This window comes from Rattus norvegicus, chromosome 14 (assembly GCF_036323735.1).
Source record: "Rattus norvegicus strain BN/NHsdMcwi chromosome 14, GRCr8, whole genome shotgun sequence".
Classification (NCBI taxonomy): domain Eukaryota; kingdom Metazoa; phylum Chordata; class Mammalia; order Rodentia; family Muridae; genus Rattus; species Rattus norvegicus.
Window position 1 is genome coordinate 9,917,355 of NC_086032.1, and position 16,480 is coordinate 9,933,834.

Below are 16,480 nucleotides of genomic sequence, written 5' to 3' on the forward strand. Positions count from 1 at the left end.
TAAATCCCCAGCCCCAATTTCTACCTTTATATAGTATCTATTTCTATATATGTGTGAAAAACAAAACTAGGATATATAGGAATGTTATTTTTGTTCTTCAAAAACTAATGGTGTCTAGATGGCTATAATTAAGAAGACCAAAGATAAAGGATAATGGGCCATGTGAAGGGATGACTGATTGAGGTGTCTGTATGACTGATTCACCTTGAGGGGTCTGTAAAATGCCATAGATACAACCACATTGATCGGGATGCAGAAAGATGGATAGCTCACCTGGCCCATAAGGTTGAAGCCACACATTTAGAAAAGAAGTTCAGGTTGGAGGAAGTGGCACAAGATGTAGAGTTTAAGGCCACCCTTTATTCCCAGCATTCCTGAAGCTGAAGCAGGAATACTGCCCAGAGTGTGAGGCTACCTCAGACTATACAGTGAGCTCCAGGCCAGGCTGGGTTAAAGACCCTGTTTCAAAAAAGAAAACAAGGCACTAGGCCTTAGTGTGAGGAACTTTTGAGTAACATTCAAATTCCAGAAGCAACAGGGCTGCCTGTGAATTAAAGTGGACGTTTTTGGGAAAGTGGTGTCATGGTTATTGTTTTATCGCTGTGAGGATCAAGGCAATGTATAAGGGAAAAGCATTTAGTTGGGGGGCTTGCTTACAATTTGAGAGGGGTAGTCCAATGTCAACATGGTGGGAAGCAGGCAGGCATGGCAATGGAGCAGTAGCTGAGAGCTTTACATCCACTGACAGTAGGCAGAAAGGCTGGATATGACCTTTAAACCTCAAAGCAAATTCCAAGGATATCATCTCTTCCAACAAAGCCCCACCTCCTAATCCTTCCCAAATAGTTCCATGCTATGGTGACTAAAGCATCCAAGCCTTTGGGGGCCATTCTCATTCTAAACCACCACAATCAGGGTTTCTCAGTGTTTCTAAAAGGTAGGCTTATCATTTGAATCCATAGAATAAAAACAAAACAAAACAAAACAAAACAAAAAACCTTGGGTTCATCCTAGCTGTTGCCAACCTGCAATATTTGACTTGAGTACAAGGCCCTCTTATTTGGTTACAATATTTGGAGTACTAATAGTAGAGAAAAATGTGGAATCACTTCTGCTTGTCAACCATCTTGGCGTTGCCTTTCTGTGACTTGCTTAATGTTGAAGACATTTCCACGATATGATACATATTCTCTCATTTTAACAAACTGTGGGGATCTTTTGTTTTAATCTTTTGGGTTTTCGGATTGTGTACAATTACTATAAATTAAAGTACACCACGGGGAAGCATTTATTTAAACGTTTATGATGTATTTTGTGAAGGAGTAGTGCCAGATTGGCCTCAACAGTCTGTCCTCCTTTCTCTGGGATTAGTGTGTATCTAATCACCTGGGCTGAACTCCCGCGGCTCTATGCTGTCTTCTGTAAACTTTTCCAAATCCTTTTTGGAAACTGGATACTTACTAAGCAGTCAAGTGGTTGACAACAAAAAAAGTATATAGAAACTCCATTTTCATCTGTAAGTCTTTCAGGCAGCTGCAACGTCCGACTCCTGAGAAGTTATTTTAATAGGTTTCCTAACGATTAATTTTAAAATCTGAATCACACGCCTAACGGTGATTTTTCTTTTTATAAAGTCGCCACCTCAACACCACAAGCCCAGAAACCTCGTAAAGATGATTCATGACATTTATATATCCTATTTAATACAAGGACTGGAACTCGTATAAAAAAAAAAAAAGAAAGAAAAAAGGAACCCTGGAGTCGACCTTAACACACCTCCCAATCTCTAGAACTTCAAAGAACCGTGGCCGGCTCTAGGCTCTTCAATAACGGAGGCATAAGCGGAAAGAGTTGGGAAGCAACTCTGAGAAAAGGCAGCCTCGACCATCAGGCGGCCTTAAGACGGCGCCGCGGCGGAACCTCAATGTCACCCGGCGCAGGCGGGGACGCCGGAGCACTGCACACGCCCCACGCAGGCCACTGGGCCCACAGCCCGGGCTCCTGAGGGCAGGGTCCGCGAAGCCGCCGCTGGGCTGGACGAACCACACCCCTCCAGGTCCGCCGCTCGGGCCAGCCGCAGCCGAGGAGCCGCCAGTGACTCCAGGAATCCGCGGAAGGGCGGGGCCAAGGGAAGGGGGTTCTCTCTAGCCGCGCCCTCGAACCAGCGCTCCTTGTTCTCGATGGTACCCGCGCGACCCTCTTGTGCACGCCACTTCCGGTTCCCTTTAAAGGCCCGCGCCGCGCGACCGAGGAGCGTGAGAGCAAGTATAAAAGGGAACGGGAGGGCGGGCCCGTGGGGGGTGGGGACTAGCGGTGGAAGGGGCGGAGGAGGCGCAAAGGGCGCGCTCTGGAGTCACGTGACCGGGACGCGCCGTTCTTCCGTCGGCCATTTTAGGTGGTCCGCGGCGGCGCCATTAAAGCGAGGAGGAGGCGAGAGTGGCCGCCGCTGCTACTTATTCTTTTTTAGTGCAGCCGGGGAGAGTGAGAGTGCGCGCTGCGCGAGAGTGGGAGGCGAGGGGGGCAGGCCGGGGAGAGGCGCAGGAGCCTTTGCAGCCACGCGCGCGCCTTGTCTTGTGTGCCTCGCGAGGTAGAGCGGGCGCGCGGCGGCGGCGGGGATTACTTTGCTGCTAGTTTCGGTTCGCGGCGGCGGCGGGTGTCGTCTCGGCGGCGGCGGAGGCAGTAGCACTATGTCGGAGGAGCAGTTCGGAGGGGACGGGGCGGCGGCGGCGGCAACGGCGGCGGTAGGCGGCTCGGCGGGCGAGCAGGAGGGAGCCATGGTGGCGGCGGCGCAGGGGGCAGCGGCGGCGGCGGGAAGCGGGAGCGGCGGCGGCTCTGCGCCCGGAGGCACCGAAGGAGGCAGCACCGAGGCAGAGGGAGCGAAGATCGACGCCAGTAAGAATGAGGAGGATGAAGGGTGAGTAAGGGGCGGCCCCGGGCAGCCGCTCGCCAGGCCCCCCTCCCCCTCCCCGCCATTAGGCCTCGCTCCCGCGACTGCCCGCCCGCAGGCCCTAGTGCAGTCGCCTGCTCGGCCACCCTTCTTGTACCCCGGGCTTCCCCGGGCCTGCATTTCCTCCTTCCTTGCCTGCTCGCCCCCTCCCCCATCACACACGTTTCCACCTTTAGCCGTCACCATGCTACTCCGCGGCCCGCCCTCTTTCCTCCCTCGCCATGGGTCTCCTCCCACCGATTTAGCCGCCAGGATTTTTTCCCGCCTGTCGGAGCTCCCCCCCCCCCCATGTCTCCCGGATTTCTAACCACTTAGGCTTAAAAATGCAAACGCACAGAAAAGCTTTTTACCAGGGTTACCAAGGTTTGTTGAGTGCTTCACCCCCACCCCGAGACGGTGCGATTATTTACACGCTCTTGCTTTGGGAAAGGTGTAGGCTGTCCACCTCTTTTCTCCCGCGTCGGCCTCTGGCCAGTGGTTTTTAGCGTTTTAAATAGTTCCGTCTTAGGACTCGTTCGTTCTGTCCACCTTACGCTGTCACTACGGCACGCTCATACAGGCCCTGCGTTTGTGCTATAGACAGACTGGGCCTGCCGATGTCCCTGGTCTGCTGGCGCGTTGGTCTGGCTCCGCGGGCTCCATTTAAGTCCTTCCTGGTCGATGGGGCCTGTACTTGACTGGGGCTCTTCTACCTTCTGCCTGCGGTTGCCCTTCCCCCATTCTGCCAAGTTATTCTCTCTATGCACCCTTTTCGCGCCCTCAGATTCTGGGTTGCCTGTTTGTACAGATTGTAGTCTTTTCCTTATTTATTCTGTGCAACTAAATTTTTTATATCTCTCTCCCGCCTTTTCAGTGCCCAGGAGCCTGTTTTGGTTTCTTCTCAGTCTCACCCTCTCACTATTTATTGTTCAAAGGAGCCAACTCGCCCTTTAAAATGCAATAAATCCTGTGGTGTTTAGTGAATTAATTTTTTCAGGATTTTTTAATACTAACTTGCTTCCTCTAATTAAAGTAACATCGCCACCAAAAGCTGCTTTTAATATGTTAAAATGCAGCCTTTGGGACCTGAGTATCACACAGGAGATGAGGAAAGGGGGTTCGATCCGTGTCCTTAGATTCTCTTGTTCCCATTACAGATTGCTGATCTCGAGTTATGGTTTCGATACTTTTTATAATGGGGCTGTGCGTGTGCAATTTTTTCACTATAACCAGGAGAAAGTTTTGGTGGGAAGTTTTTTTTTTTTTAAAGGTGTCATTTTAACCCGTGATTTCCACTAGTGATTAAGAGTATAAAATTTGTTGGGATGTTGGGACGGTGGAGAAGTATTTGGAGTATAATTTTAAAAAAAATCTCAGTTCAGGCTGACTCTCTGCAGTCTGCTAATGGTTGTACTGGCTTTGGTGGGGAGTTGGGGGTGGGGTGGGAAGTGAATTTAATTAAATGGAACTAATATTGAACAATAATGTGGCTTAATTTGAGAAGGGAATACATGTTAAATATTTGAAGAAATTAAGTTTTTGAACATTTTGGTTTTTGCTTTCTGAAGTCTGTTCTTTGGACAGAGGCACCAAAATGGTTAATTGTGTAACTGGGGCAGGCTTTCTATTTACCCCTGAGTTTTGAAGTTAGAAAGTAGCTAGCTGTCTTTGTAGTTTTTTTGTTGAACTGAAATATAAATGAATTAGTTTTTAACCCTAACAATGTCAAAAACTAAAACTAGAATTTTGATTGGTTGCTGTACCGGTTGTTAATTCCCTAGCCATTCAAACTCCTCCCCACGACACACTGAAGCAGCGACGGCACAGCGGGAAGAATGGTAAAACTTTTAAATTTTATTTCTGTCTTATAAAGATTTCAGTAGTCATAACATGCAGAGGCTCTGTAATTTAGTTGCCCATTGAGTCCCAGGAGATTTAGACTTTAATACTGTAGGATGAGTCTTGTGCCTGGGATGTAAGGCCTTTCTAGATAACCCTAAAAAATCTGTGGGCAAAAATGCCATTGCGTGCTGTATGGTTTGTGGTAATGCATGATGAGTTGTCAATTTAGCCAACCTAAACTAAATGTAATTAGTAATTTTTCTTTTAAATATGGGCAAACAAGTTACTGTATTTTCATTTAGTTTTTATTAGGTTGATATATTTTTGTTTAAATTCTAAGCTTAATGCTAAATATAAAGGTTACTTGATAAAGATATTGCGTGTTAAAATGTCTTGCATGTTATACTGAAGTATTCTGTCAAGTAGACAGTTCTTAAGTATTACTATGCTTTATGCAAAGTCCTATATGTCTTCATCGACAGTATAAGTACTTTAAGCATTGTGTATGTAATGTTCATAGGTGGGCTAAGTGTGGCTCTCCACTACAGCTCTTACCAGACTTTCATTTTCAGTGTGATTTGGCTGGAATGGTATTTATGGTTGTTACTTGTGTTCACGTTTGCATGACTTCCCTTTGGAGGCTGGTAGGTCGAGCATTCTTTTTATCCCCCTTCTCCCTCCTGAAGTGTCAGGCTCTGCCCTTAGGGTCATACTTTGATTTTTACCGGGACTGTGTCTTTAACATTGGAGTTTAGAAAAGCCTTGTGTCTGTACAGACCATACTCTATTAAATTATTTTGGATAACCTTTACATTTTATGTCTTTTTAACTTACCATCTACTGATATTTGTCCAGTTTTAAGTTGGAGGTAAAGTAGTTTAGCTGACAAAAGAAAAAAATCAGAATGGAAAAAAGAACAGCACTAGGGTCTGAGCGTTGTGTTTTGGTGCCTTCTGGGCACAGTAAGTTGAGTAACAATGGCAAATTAAACCTTATTTGACTTCTATTTGAACTTTAGTTGTTTGTAGTAAATTGAATTTGAAGTGTTTTAGATTAGGTCACTGTTTTCACTGTTAAAAAAGTTATCTTTGCCCCATTGTTCAGTAGCAGATACTTGTAGAGCTTTCTGGGATAAGTGTTTGGAGAAAGTTTGATAACTTAATTGTGAATATTACAAAACAGACCAGATAGATGATGACCAGTTCTCCACTGGCAGACTTTCTGAGATAGTAGTTTTAGTCATGCAGTCTGGTACTGAGAAGGCGTCCTGACTCTGCCCACTTGTTTTAGAGATGTGCTCCTCTCAGCCTGCCTAATCTCTTGGCCTACAGTGTGTGGCAGGTGTTCTGTCCCCATCCACCATCCACACACACCCACACCCCCGTACCCCCATCCTCCTGCCTCCTCTCTTCCTCTAATCTGATTTCATAAACGTCCATTTGTCCAACTCCGTTGTGTTGCAGATGCTAGACTTTCTAAGCAAAACACTGAAGATCTTTAAGCAGACCTTTTTGGTATCTGTGTATATACTCCATGTTTCTGTTGTTTTTCTGCACCAGTTTAATAATATAGTCTCTGTAGTGGAGACCAGTCAGTAGTAGACTAAATGTCATATGACGTTAAGTTCTTAAAAACACTTTGGTATGCAGATCCTGTTAAAATGGGGTTTCATCTTGAAGTACTATTTTTGAGAAAAGGTCTCCTACATGCCTAGGCTGACTGGCCTTGTCCTAATATTTCTCTCTCAAGTGTTGGGGACTGTAGGTATAAATGCTATTATTCTTCCTGGTTTTCCTGCTAAAATATTTTTTAAAGATAAATTTGTTACTCCACATTATGTTTTATTTGCACGTGAACATGAACACAGTTTTAGAAAAGCATCCTTGCTTCAAGATTAATGGGTTTGATAACTGGCTCATTAGCATAGTGCAATGACTTCCTGAGTTACCTCTAAAACTGTGTTTTGATGTTGGGTTCATTTGTGTATCAGTGCTTTTTGTGGAGGTCAGAGGAGGCTGCTCTGTTTTCATAATGTGGGTCCTGGGGATTGAACTTTTTTCATCCTGTTGGCCACTTTACTGTCTACAAACTTTTTAAGATTCTCATTATTTCTTTTAGATATAATTAGTTGCATTGGAATGTCTCATTTTGTTTTCAGTGTGTAGTTTGGTGTTTTGGTTCTTTGTGTGTAGGGTCGTGTCTGATGAAATGTGCATACCACGTTGTAAGATATGGGGACAGTTTTTGAGTTTGGTGAACATTGGAAACCTAGAGTACTCTGTTTTATAGACAGTTTTACCAGCTTAGATACAATGACTCGTCATTCCCCACCCTAGCCCTCCAGAATGAGGTTGAGTAGGAAGCATGACGGTTTCACTGAGTTGTCAGGGCAGTATCCTAGCTGGTCCTCTAACCATTAGTATGTAAGCTCAAGTGAATCTTTGTAGACATTGTTCTCTACTGTTTGAGAAGGGGCTCACGCATGTCTTTGTTTAAAATATAATAGAAACCCTACTGTGGAAGAGTTTGAACATTGCCCTGAGGAGAACCAACACTTTAGAGTAGTCTAATGCCAGATTTACTGGCTGTTTGATTGGATTTATAGACAGTGATTGTAAGTATATGTGTCCATATTCATTTCTTTTGGTAAAATTGCAGCTGAAGCTTCAGATTTAGGTGAGGTGCATTTAATGTTTTTCCTGTCCATGATGGAGCTAGGTCTCAAAGCCTCTTAAGCGTGTGGGCAATGTTCTGTTCTTGAGCCACATCCCCATCCAGGAGCACTAGGTTCCCTTTGTCATCTGTAGAGAGATGGAATATACAGTCCCGGGAGTAGACTGGGATAGCATCTAAGACTTCAGTACTTTGTTTTCCAGAACAAGATCTCACTTTGTAGCCCAGTATGGTTTAGAAATCCCAAGAGTCCTCATACTCAGCCTGCCACTGTCTGAGATTACAGACACGGAGTGCCGCTTCTGGGCAACTTCTTGTTTTTGAGACACCTTAAAGTTTTCTTTGTGTTTAATGACACCTCCTAAATATAGTTTTAGTAATTTAGCCTGGGAAGTCTGAGGTATGTAAGACCTCTCACACCTATAGCCAGGTTGGTAGATACATGTATTTATGTACTTCATAGTCTGTTTGCTATGCCTTGAGGCCATGAGGAAAGGTAACTAATCCTTTAGGTCATGTTCGAAGCCACGTCTGAAAACATAAGCACTGACTTGTGTTCCACTTACAGCTGTATGCTTCGAATGTGCGTGTTAGCAAACATGGGGCTTGTTGGTTCGATCTGACATAGTTGTGCTTCAGTGTTAGAGTAATAAATAGGTCACTAAACTAGATGCAGGAAGTCTGGGGTTTTTTTTCTGTTACTTCCCCCAGTGTGGTCTCAGATAATAAATAGCATGCATTTTTACTTGGTTTTCTCATCTGTTTGCTGGAAACAATGGTCACCGTAGGAAGACCGACTGCACAGCCTGTTTTCTGCTTTCATATTTTGTATTTATTCAATGCCCTAATAGTTGCTACTGGCAGTGATTTACTCCTGTGGAGTAAAGGTAAGCATATTTTAGTTTCTGGAGTGTTAAACTAGTATGTTCATGCTATGTAATTGAGAATATTTTAGAGTGGAGACAACTTTACTGTGACATTTGTCTAATAGAGTGACAGCTTTAAGTATTGGGTTCTTTACTGAAATGTTTGCACTTGACTTGTTTGTCTACACTTGACCATACATACATACATGCATGAATGAATCAGGAAATCCACTCTCTATGTCTACTCTAGTCTTAAGAGACAGGAAAGTGTCAGCCAATATACTGAAAAAGCAACTAATAAATGTTTTGGAAATGATCGGGTTATGTTAAAGAGTAACGCAGTTTTAAAGCAGTGGAAGATGGTGGGGTTGGGGGTGTGGACTGGTGTTGGAACACTTTAGAGTCCTAAGAAAGGTAAACATGCATTCTGTCTTCATTAGTGAGCTAAACTGATACCAAATAGAAAACATCTATGATTGTGAATAGCTAGTGATCTCACCCTGAACCTTAACCTAGATTAGGGAAACCCCAGTCTTTAACCTTTAGGTAAGTGAGAGTGTACTTAAAAAGTTGGAGTTACTTATATTGGGAATGCTAAGTAAAGCACGTAAGGTTTATTTTTTAAAACTGTCATGTTTAATTTACTAGATGTTATGCCTGCCTTTTTCTTTATATTTTTGACACAGGATCTTACTATGTAGCTCTTGCTGGCCTGAATTCACTGTGTAGACCAACTGTCCTCAAGCTTCTAAAGATTCTGCCTCCTGAAAGGAGGGAAGTCTCTAGTCTTCCTGGGGAAACTGGGAGGATGTTTTCAATCTAGTTGCCTTTTTTATGGTCGATTTTGGTTTCTTTTGAAGTTTTTGAGATTAAATGTAAAAGAATTTAAAATCTTACTTTGAAAATGTTTGTTCAAGGCTAGAGAGATGGCTCAATGGTTAATAATCACTGGCTGCTCTTCCATAGGTCCTGAGTTCAATTCTCAGTAACCACAGGGTGACTCACAACCATCTGTAATGGGATCCGATGCCCTCTTCTAGTGTGTCTGAAGACAGCCACAGTGTACTCACATACTAAATAACTAAATCTGAAAAAAAAAAGTGTTTGTTCTTTTTATGTGTTAGTCTTGAATAATAGGATCCTTTTTAATTAACACTTAGCTTTTTTTTTTTTTTTAAAGCTGTCTTTCAGACACACCAGAAGAGGGCATCAGATCCCATTATTGGTGGTTCTGAGCTACCACATGGTTGCTGGGAAGTAAACTCAGGGCCTCTGGAAGAACAGTTGGTTCTTTTAACTGATAAGCCATCTCTCTAGGCCTCCCCCCCCCCTTTTTATTTTCTTTTTTTCGGAGCTGGGGACCGAACCCAGGGCCTTGTGCTTGCTAGGCAAGTGCTCTACCGCTGAGCTAAATCCCCAACCCCTCCTCCCCTTTTTTTAAACACTTAGCTTTAAAAAGCATAATACAGAAAAAAACTCAAGAAGGAATTACCTGTTTAATAATGGGCAGATCATATTGGGATGTAGATTTTACTTATCACTTTGATTAGCTAAACTTAATACAGTTTTTAAATAGTTAAAGTAGTTTTCATAAAACACATCAGATACAAGTCTTGTTATTGTCAAGGGTCTGTCAAGCTATTTTCAGGATAGTTTTTTTTTTTTTTTCTTTTCTTTTCTTTTTTTTCGGAGCTGGGGACCGAACCCAGGGCCTTGCGCTTGCTAGGCAAGCGCTCTACCACTGAGCTAAATCCCCAACCCCTTCAGGATAGTTTTTATATACATGATATATGTATGTCCCTACTAAATGATAGTTGCCCATTGTTAAAAAGTATTGGCCTTATCCCTCCGCCCCCACCCAAGCCCCTATTGGCTTCATTCTTAGAAGTAACTTGATGTTTAAAAAAAATGTTCATCATCATGGGGTTGGGGATTTAGCTCAGTGGTAGAGCACTTGCCTAGCAAGCGCAAGGCCCTGGGTTCGGTCTCCAGCACCGAAAAAAAGAAAAAAGAAAAAAAAATGTTCATCAATACATGCCAGGGAGATTTTATTAGAGTTTATCATTGTAGCATTTTTAAAAGTTGAGCTTTCATGATACTGTACTAGAAGAATTATGTAAGTAAGTGTGCTTGAATACCATTACTATAAAGGATGCCAGTGAATGGACAGATATGGCTGAAAAAATGTATTAACTAACACTTGTTTTTTTTTTTTTAATGTAAGATAATGGGTTGTTGGAAGAGTTTAAATATTGTTTTATCGCAAAATTGGTTGTAAGAGTAAAAACCTCATAGGGAAAGCATCTTTAGATAAAATACTTATTACTGAGTTTGGATGTAAAACTTGGTGATCTCCATAGTTTGGAGAAAATTAGCTTTATGTACTTGGGAGGATGAGGGTGTTTTCTATTTCGTTGTTTTAGACAGGGTCAAACAGTAGCTCAGGCTGTTGGTCCTCTTGCTTCAGTTTCCTGAGTACTAGGATTGTAGTCGTGGACCACTATACCCTGCTAATTAGGAATTATTAAGGCATTTTCCATCAGCCGTCATTGCTTGCTAGGTGTTGCCTTGTGTTTTTAATTATGAAAATATCTTGGCATATATGTAGGGTAGGGAGAGGACTTCAGAAACTACATTTATAAAGGCTAGTTCCATCAGAGGAATCAAGGCAGAAAAGTCATAACCACTTGAAACTCCAGTGCCAGGGGTACCTACAATTACACGTATGACCCAAACAGAATGACCACACACACACACACACACACACACAGTGTGAAAGCACTTACATTGTTCAATAGCTAATTTAAAGACTTCTATCCTTTCTTTGGGCCATTGAAATACTTTGCTTATAAGTATGATTAAGGAATTAAACTTTCAAGAGAGGTAGGTGGATCTCCCTAAGTTTGAGGCCAGCCTGGTCTTCAAAATAAGTTCTAGGATAGCCTAGGCTCACAGTGAAACCCTATCTCAAGGAGAAAGGAGGCATGGCGGTGTGCATGTATCACCTGGTCACCGGGAAGGCTGAGGCAGGGAGATTGTTCCACCTTTGAGACAAGACAAGGGCAGGACTGTATGACAATTCAAAAAAGGTCAATATGGGGAGCAGATGGCCCTTGTAGAAATAAGTTCCTTAAATGGGATTATTGGTTTACTTAAAACTAAGGATCACGTTGAAATTTAGAATTGCAGCATTAAGAATCATTTTGTTGCTACTTGAACAATTCTCTTGATAGTTTTAAATTGGCTGCTTAGAAAATTTAAAGTTCTTTTAACTTACTAAGAATGTTTACATCTCTGCAGGAGTGAATAGCAACTTGAAAGTAAACCTCTCGTTTAAGGCTCCCTATTGGACAGACAGTAGGTATTGTGCTTTAAACAACATAAGGCCGCATACAGTAATCCAAATTAGTGTTGATGTTACGGAATGTCAGAGCGAGAGGAAGTTCATGCTAGTATTCTAGAGATCCTGCAGTAGGTACCCATTTGTTCATAAAGCTTAGCAGACAATCACTAGGCTGTATATTATATAGTTAAACCTTGTGACCACAGAATTAAAATGGGGTGGATTTCATACTTCCTAATTAGTAAAGATAGAATACAGAGTTGTGGATTTTGTAATGTATTGAGTTTTCTGGTTATCTGTTCAGCTTTTCTTAAAGCAGAAGAAAAATAAAGTTCTTGTATGTTACCAAAATACTAAAACATTTGTCATAAGCTCGGAAGCTTTTGTGCTTCACACAAGATTTGGAAAACTTACCTGGCTCTTTACAGTATGGAAGGGAGATACTCATTATAGAGCAAGTAATGGCTTGTTGGCAACTTGAATTGCTGGCAAAGTTTAGAATGTGTTTTAAAGGCGAAGAAGTGAGATCCATTTTAGTTACGGAGCCCAGTTTCAGAGAATGACCATACTAAAGAACAGAAATACCAGATCCATAGGCTGTTTATGTCATGACTTGTGTTGAAGGCAGGGCTGGGGTTTGCAGATCTATCATTCTTGAAGCTAATCGTGGCAGCTCCCCTGCAGGTGGAGGCTGAGGAATGGCCACCAATTGGAGGCCAGCTTGATCTGTAGTGGGAGACCCTGCCGTGGTCTCGTGCATTTCAATTAAAGGAGTTGCAGATTCAAAAGAAATGATTAGGGAGGGCAAACAAGACTTGAATTAAAAATGTAGTGTATGTAATATATAAAAGTTACAGGCGACCAAAATACTTAACATTCTGGATAAAGGACATTTATTAACAGAAGAGTGTTTTGCAGTGAACATTCTTAGCTGTGTTAAGGGTGGGAACGTTTTTGTTTTGTTTTTTTACAGAGCACTTCATTAGATCACTTGATGAGTTGGTATGCATGCATATCTAATATTTCAGAAAATTAATTTCCTATCTAAAAAAGTTAATGACTTAAATATAGTAGATGCCTTGTCTTATGTGTTATTTTTTTAATTTTTATTAAGTATACATAACAATAATTTTAAATTTGAGGACATTTCCTCTACCCATTGCTTTTATAAAGTAAAAACAAATTTTGTCTTGATATTTGGTTCACTTGACAGAATCTCCTTGTTCTTCAGGTTTATTCTCTGTACTGTCTTATTCTAGCTTCAGTTTGGCTAGATGGAAATGGTTACAGATTATTCAGTGAGGGGGAGTTTCTGTGTCAGGTGATTACTAAGTGGCTAAGTCGCAGCTGACTTTGTCTCTGTCCTGAACTTGATAATGGATATCTAAGAGGCCACTGCTGTGCAGTCAGTGTCTTTGTCTCCTAAATACTAGCGTCTCCCTCACTTGGAAAGACTGAATGTTGGCAGTGAGTTTTCATTGATGAAAGTGGTGTTCTGGACTGTAGGGAAAACACCGCTTACAGCAACGGATATTTAAATAAGGGTTATATTTTAGGGGTTGTATTATTTAATTGAAAGAAATGAATATTGAGAAGTCTTTAAGTTTTTTGTGGAATAAGCAGACATTTAAAATGTACATAATGGGTTTTGGTTACATTTATTTGATTATAATATTACTGAGTGGTTATAATCTTTAGGACTAGACACTTTGAAGAAGTCTTGAAAATTGGGGCCTGCTCTGTACTATGTTCTAGGTTGAAAACCTAACTTTAAATGGAAAGTTCAACATGCCATCTAAGAGTTTCTCTGAACTAAGAGCTTTGTTATTAAAAGTGAAACTTGTAAGAAAAGTAGCATTCCAGTTAAACACACGGGTCAGAGGTGAGGATGAATCAGTGAGCTTCTTCTAGCCAGAATAGGCTCTAGTGCAGCCTATTAACAGTCTCTATAGAGGGCTGGAGGGATGGCTCGGTGGTTAGGAGCACTGGCTGCTCTTCCAGAGGTCCTGAGTTCAGTTCCTAGCAACCATATGATGGCTCATGACCACCTGTAATGGAATCTGATGCCCTCTTCTGGTATCTGAAGACAGCTACAGTATACTCGTATACATAAAATAAATAAATGCTCTTTTAAAAAAAAGTCTCTAGAGCCGAAAACTGGTGCCTTATCTTCCCCATCCCTTTTCATGACCCCCCCCCCCCCCAATTATGAAGATGAGCAAATCCTCAGCTATTGTGGTTTTATCTTTAGTGAAAATTGTAGCCCTTATAGGACTAATTTTTAACCGTTTACTACTAAGTTGTCAGTTTGACCGTTTTAAAGAGTAAAAGGTACAGGCTAGCTACATACTTCTAACTTACTGACAAAGCAAGTGGATATGGAAAGGATTCCCACTGCTGCCAGAAACTGCTTTGGGTTCTTTGCTCTATGTTGAGACCTACTTTGTTCTAATGGCCTTTCCTTGAGTGTTTAAATTTACCATTTTACAGGCTAAACACTTACGACTTTAACTGAGGTTCTACTGTAAGTAGATCCTGTGAGTTAGTTGGGTGTGATTTAGTGGGCAGTTCTTTTGTCAATGTGTTTCCATGATTACTTTGGTCCTTTATAAGGATTCCTGCATGTGAAAAAGGCTAGTGGACAGTTTAGAGGACTTAGCATTTTTTCCATTTTATAAGTTCTACAAATGGGAGAACTGTTAAAAGTAGAAAAGGAGTCTTGGCATAGATAGGATGCTGGGGCTGTAATGAAGGTTTGATAGAATCTAGAAGCTAAGATTTTTATCTGTTAAAAATAATACTTTTATTTGGCATGCAAATACAAAAGTGTATATGTACGTAAATATGAGCAGGTGGCTTCTTGCTCAGTATTGTACATGAGCAGGAGCAGTGCTAAGTGGAACCTTAAACAGTAGTGTTTGGAATGTGTCTGTAATAAGGATAACATTTTATTGTACTAAACAAATGCAGTTTGAAAAGGGTGTGTTACTATGTGTAAGACATTTTAATTTTCTTAACATTTTAATACTGCTTTTTGTCTTTACAGGAAAATGTTTATAGGAGGCCTTAGCTGGGACACCACAAAGAAAGACCTGAAGGACTACTTTTCCAAATTTGGGGACGTTGTAGACTGCACTCTGAAGTTAGATCCTATCACAGGGCGATCAAGGGGTTTTGGCTTTGTGCTATTTAAAGAGTCGGAGAGTGTAGATAAGGTAGTGTGTTATATATATACATTCTGACTAATGAAACCTGGAGAGGACTTGTGTTACTTGTGGGTTTTCTTTTATAATAAGGAAGAGATACATTTCTTCTTATTTCTTCTTTTTTTTTTTTTTTTTTTTTTTTGGTTGTTGTTTGAAACAAGGTTCTCTGTAGCTTAGGCTGGCCTCAGTTTGCACACATGACTGAGGATTACCTTGAGCCTCCTGCCTCTACCTTCCGAGTGTTGGAGCAGCAGAGACACCTTAGCGCACCCTGCTTTTGCCAGTATATTTTTTGAAGGGAGAGGTAGATTTATGGAATTCTTTCCTGAATACTTTTCCATGTGCCAGCCTTCCTAAATTGAAAGTGGCTTTTAAAAAGGACAGAGATTTGTCCGGGGGAGGGGATAGCTTGTGGTTAGTATGTATATGGTTCATGTTCAGTCCCAACAGGGTGGAAGGGGATTTATAAAATGTTATAAACAGTATAACAAGTTGGCAGAAAGGGCCCATTTTACAGTAATGTTAGACAAACAGTTTTCCCCTCTACTCTTATTCTCAGACTAGAGTAGCTCCCTCAGGCAAATGTCTGCAGGATGATCACCCTTTGGTTAAGTCATTATTTTGGTTGTGGACTGAGGGGCTGTGGCAACCATTGTTCACACTGTTACAGTTAGAGGTGATGTCACCTAGTAATCAATTCAGTTGGGGTGGTACTTCCCTTACGTCAACTCTTGGTGACTTTTATACTTGGGCACTAGTTTCTATTAGTTGGTGTCATATACTCTTGGCTTGACCGTTAATCTTAAGCCAGTTGACATAGTGTTGGTACATTGTGTGATTATTTTTAAGTATTTTATTTCTGAATAGTAGTTGTTTTACATATTAAAGTGAAAATTTTAATTTCCTTAGGTCATGGATCAGAAAGAACATAAATTGAATGGGAAAGTCATTGATCCTAAAAGGGCCAAAGCCATGAAAACAAAAGAGCCCGTCAAAAAAATTTTTGTTGGTGGCCTTTCTCCAGACACACCTGAAGAAAAAATAAGAGAGTACTTTGGTGGTTTTGGTGAGGTATGTTTTGTTTTGATGTAATTTATTTATATCAAAGTTAATGTGTGATTGCACATTAAGTGGATTTGGCCATTTGGCTTTTCAGAGTTATAAAATACTTTTTGGTATTGGGTATTGATAGATGAGCAGACTTAAGTCATCTTGCTGCTTCTGTCTGCAGAGAGTATAGGAATGACCTGTTGTTCTTACCTTAGAATTTAGTGGAAGGAAGAGTAGGCAGTGTGAGGAGGAGGAGGAAGTCAAGACTGACTGACTTGAGATATGGCAGGAGACAGCTAAGAGTAAGGAAATAATGACAATAGTATAGCATCTTGCCAACTCAGATATGTGTAAGTAAAGTTTAATGAGACTGTAGACTTGGTGACATAGTGAACTACCAGTTTCTATCATGAATTAGTACTTACATCTGAGCTGAGATATATGTGGCCTCCAACCATAGTAGGCTGGCATCTCTTATGGATTCACATAAGAACACATGCTTTTGTACAGGACTTAGAAATGGAATGCCTAATACTCATATTTTACACAACAGTCCAGGTATATAGTTTTCGTG

At 41.4% G+C, this 16,480-nt stretch overlaps 1 protein-coding gene across 7 annotated transcripts in view; it reads left to right on the top strand.

Annotated features, from left to right (window-relative positions):
• The first annotated feature begins 1,275 nt into the window (after positions 1 to 1,275).
• The window catches only part of Hnrnpd (heterogeneous nuclear ribonucleoprotein D), a 19,443-nt gene continuing 4,238 nt past the window's right edge, over positions 1,276 to 16,480 (top strand). For 2 of the 7 annotated variants that reach the window (XR_359351.4, XR_005493015.2), the window contains exons 1-4: positions 1,276 to 2,914; positions 4,708 to 4,764; positions 14,697 to 14,865; positions 15,766 to 15,927. Coding sequence is in view for 5 of the 7 variants with exons in the window: in NM_024404.2 (NP_077380.2) it covers positions 2,688 to 2,914; positions 4,708 to 4,764; positions 14,697 to 14,865; positions 15,766 to 15,927 (615 nt within the window). In the remaining 2 variants the exon portion in view is untranslated. The remainder of the gene's footprint in view (positions 2,915 to 4,707; positions 4,765 to 14,696; positions 14,866 to 15,765; positions 15,928 to 16,480) is intronic. The other 5 variants (NM_024404.2, NM_001082540.1, NM_001082539.1 and 2 more) reach the window with 3 other exon arrangements.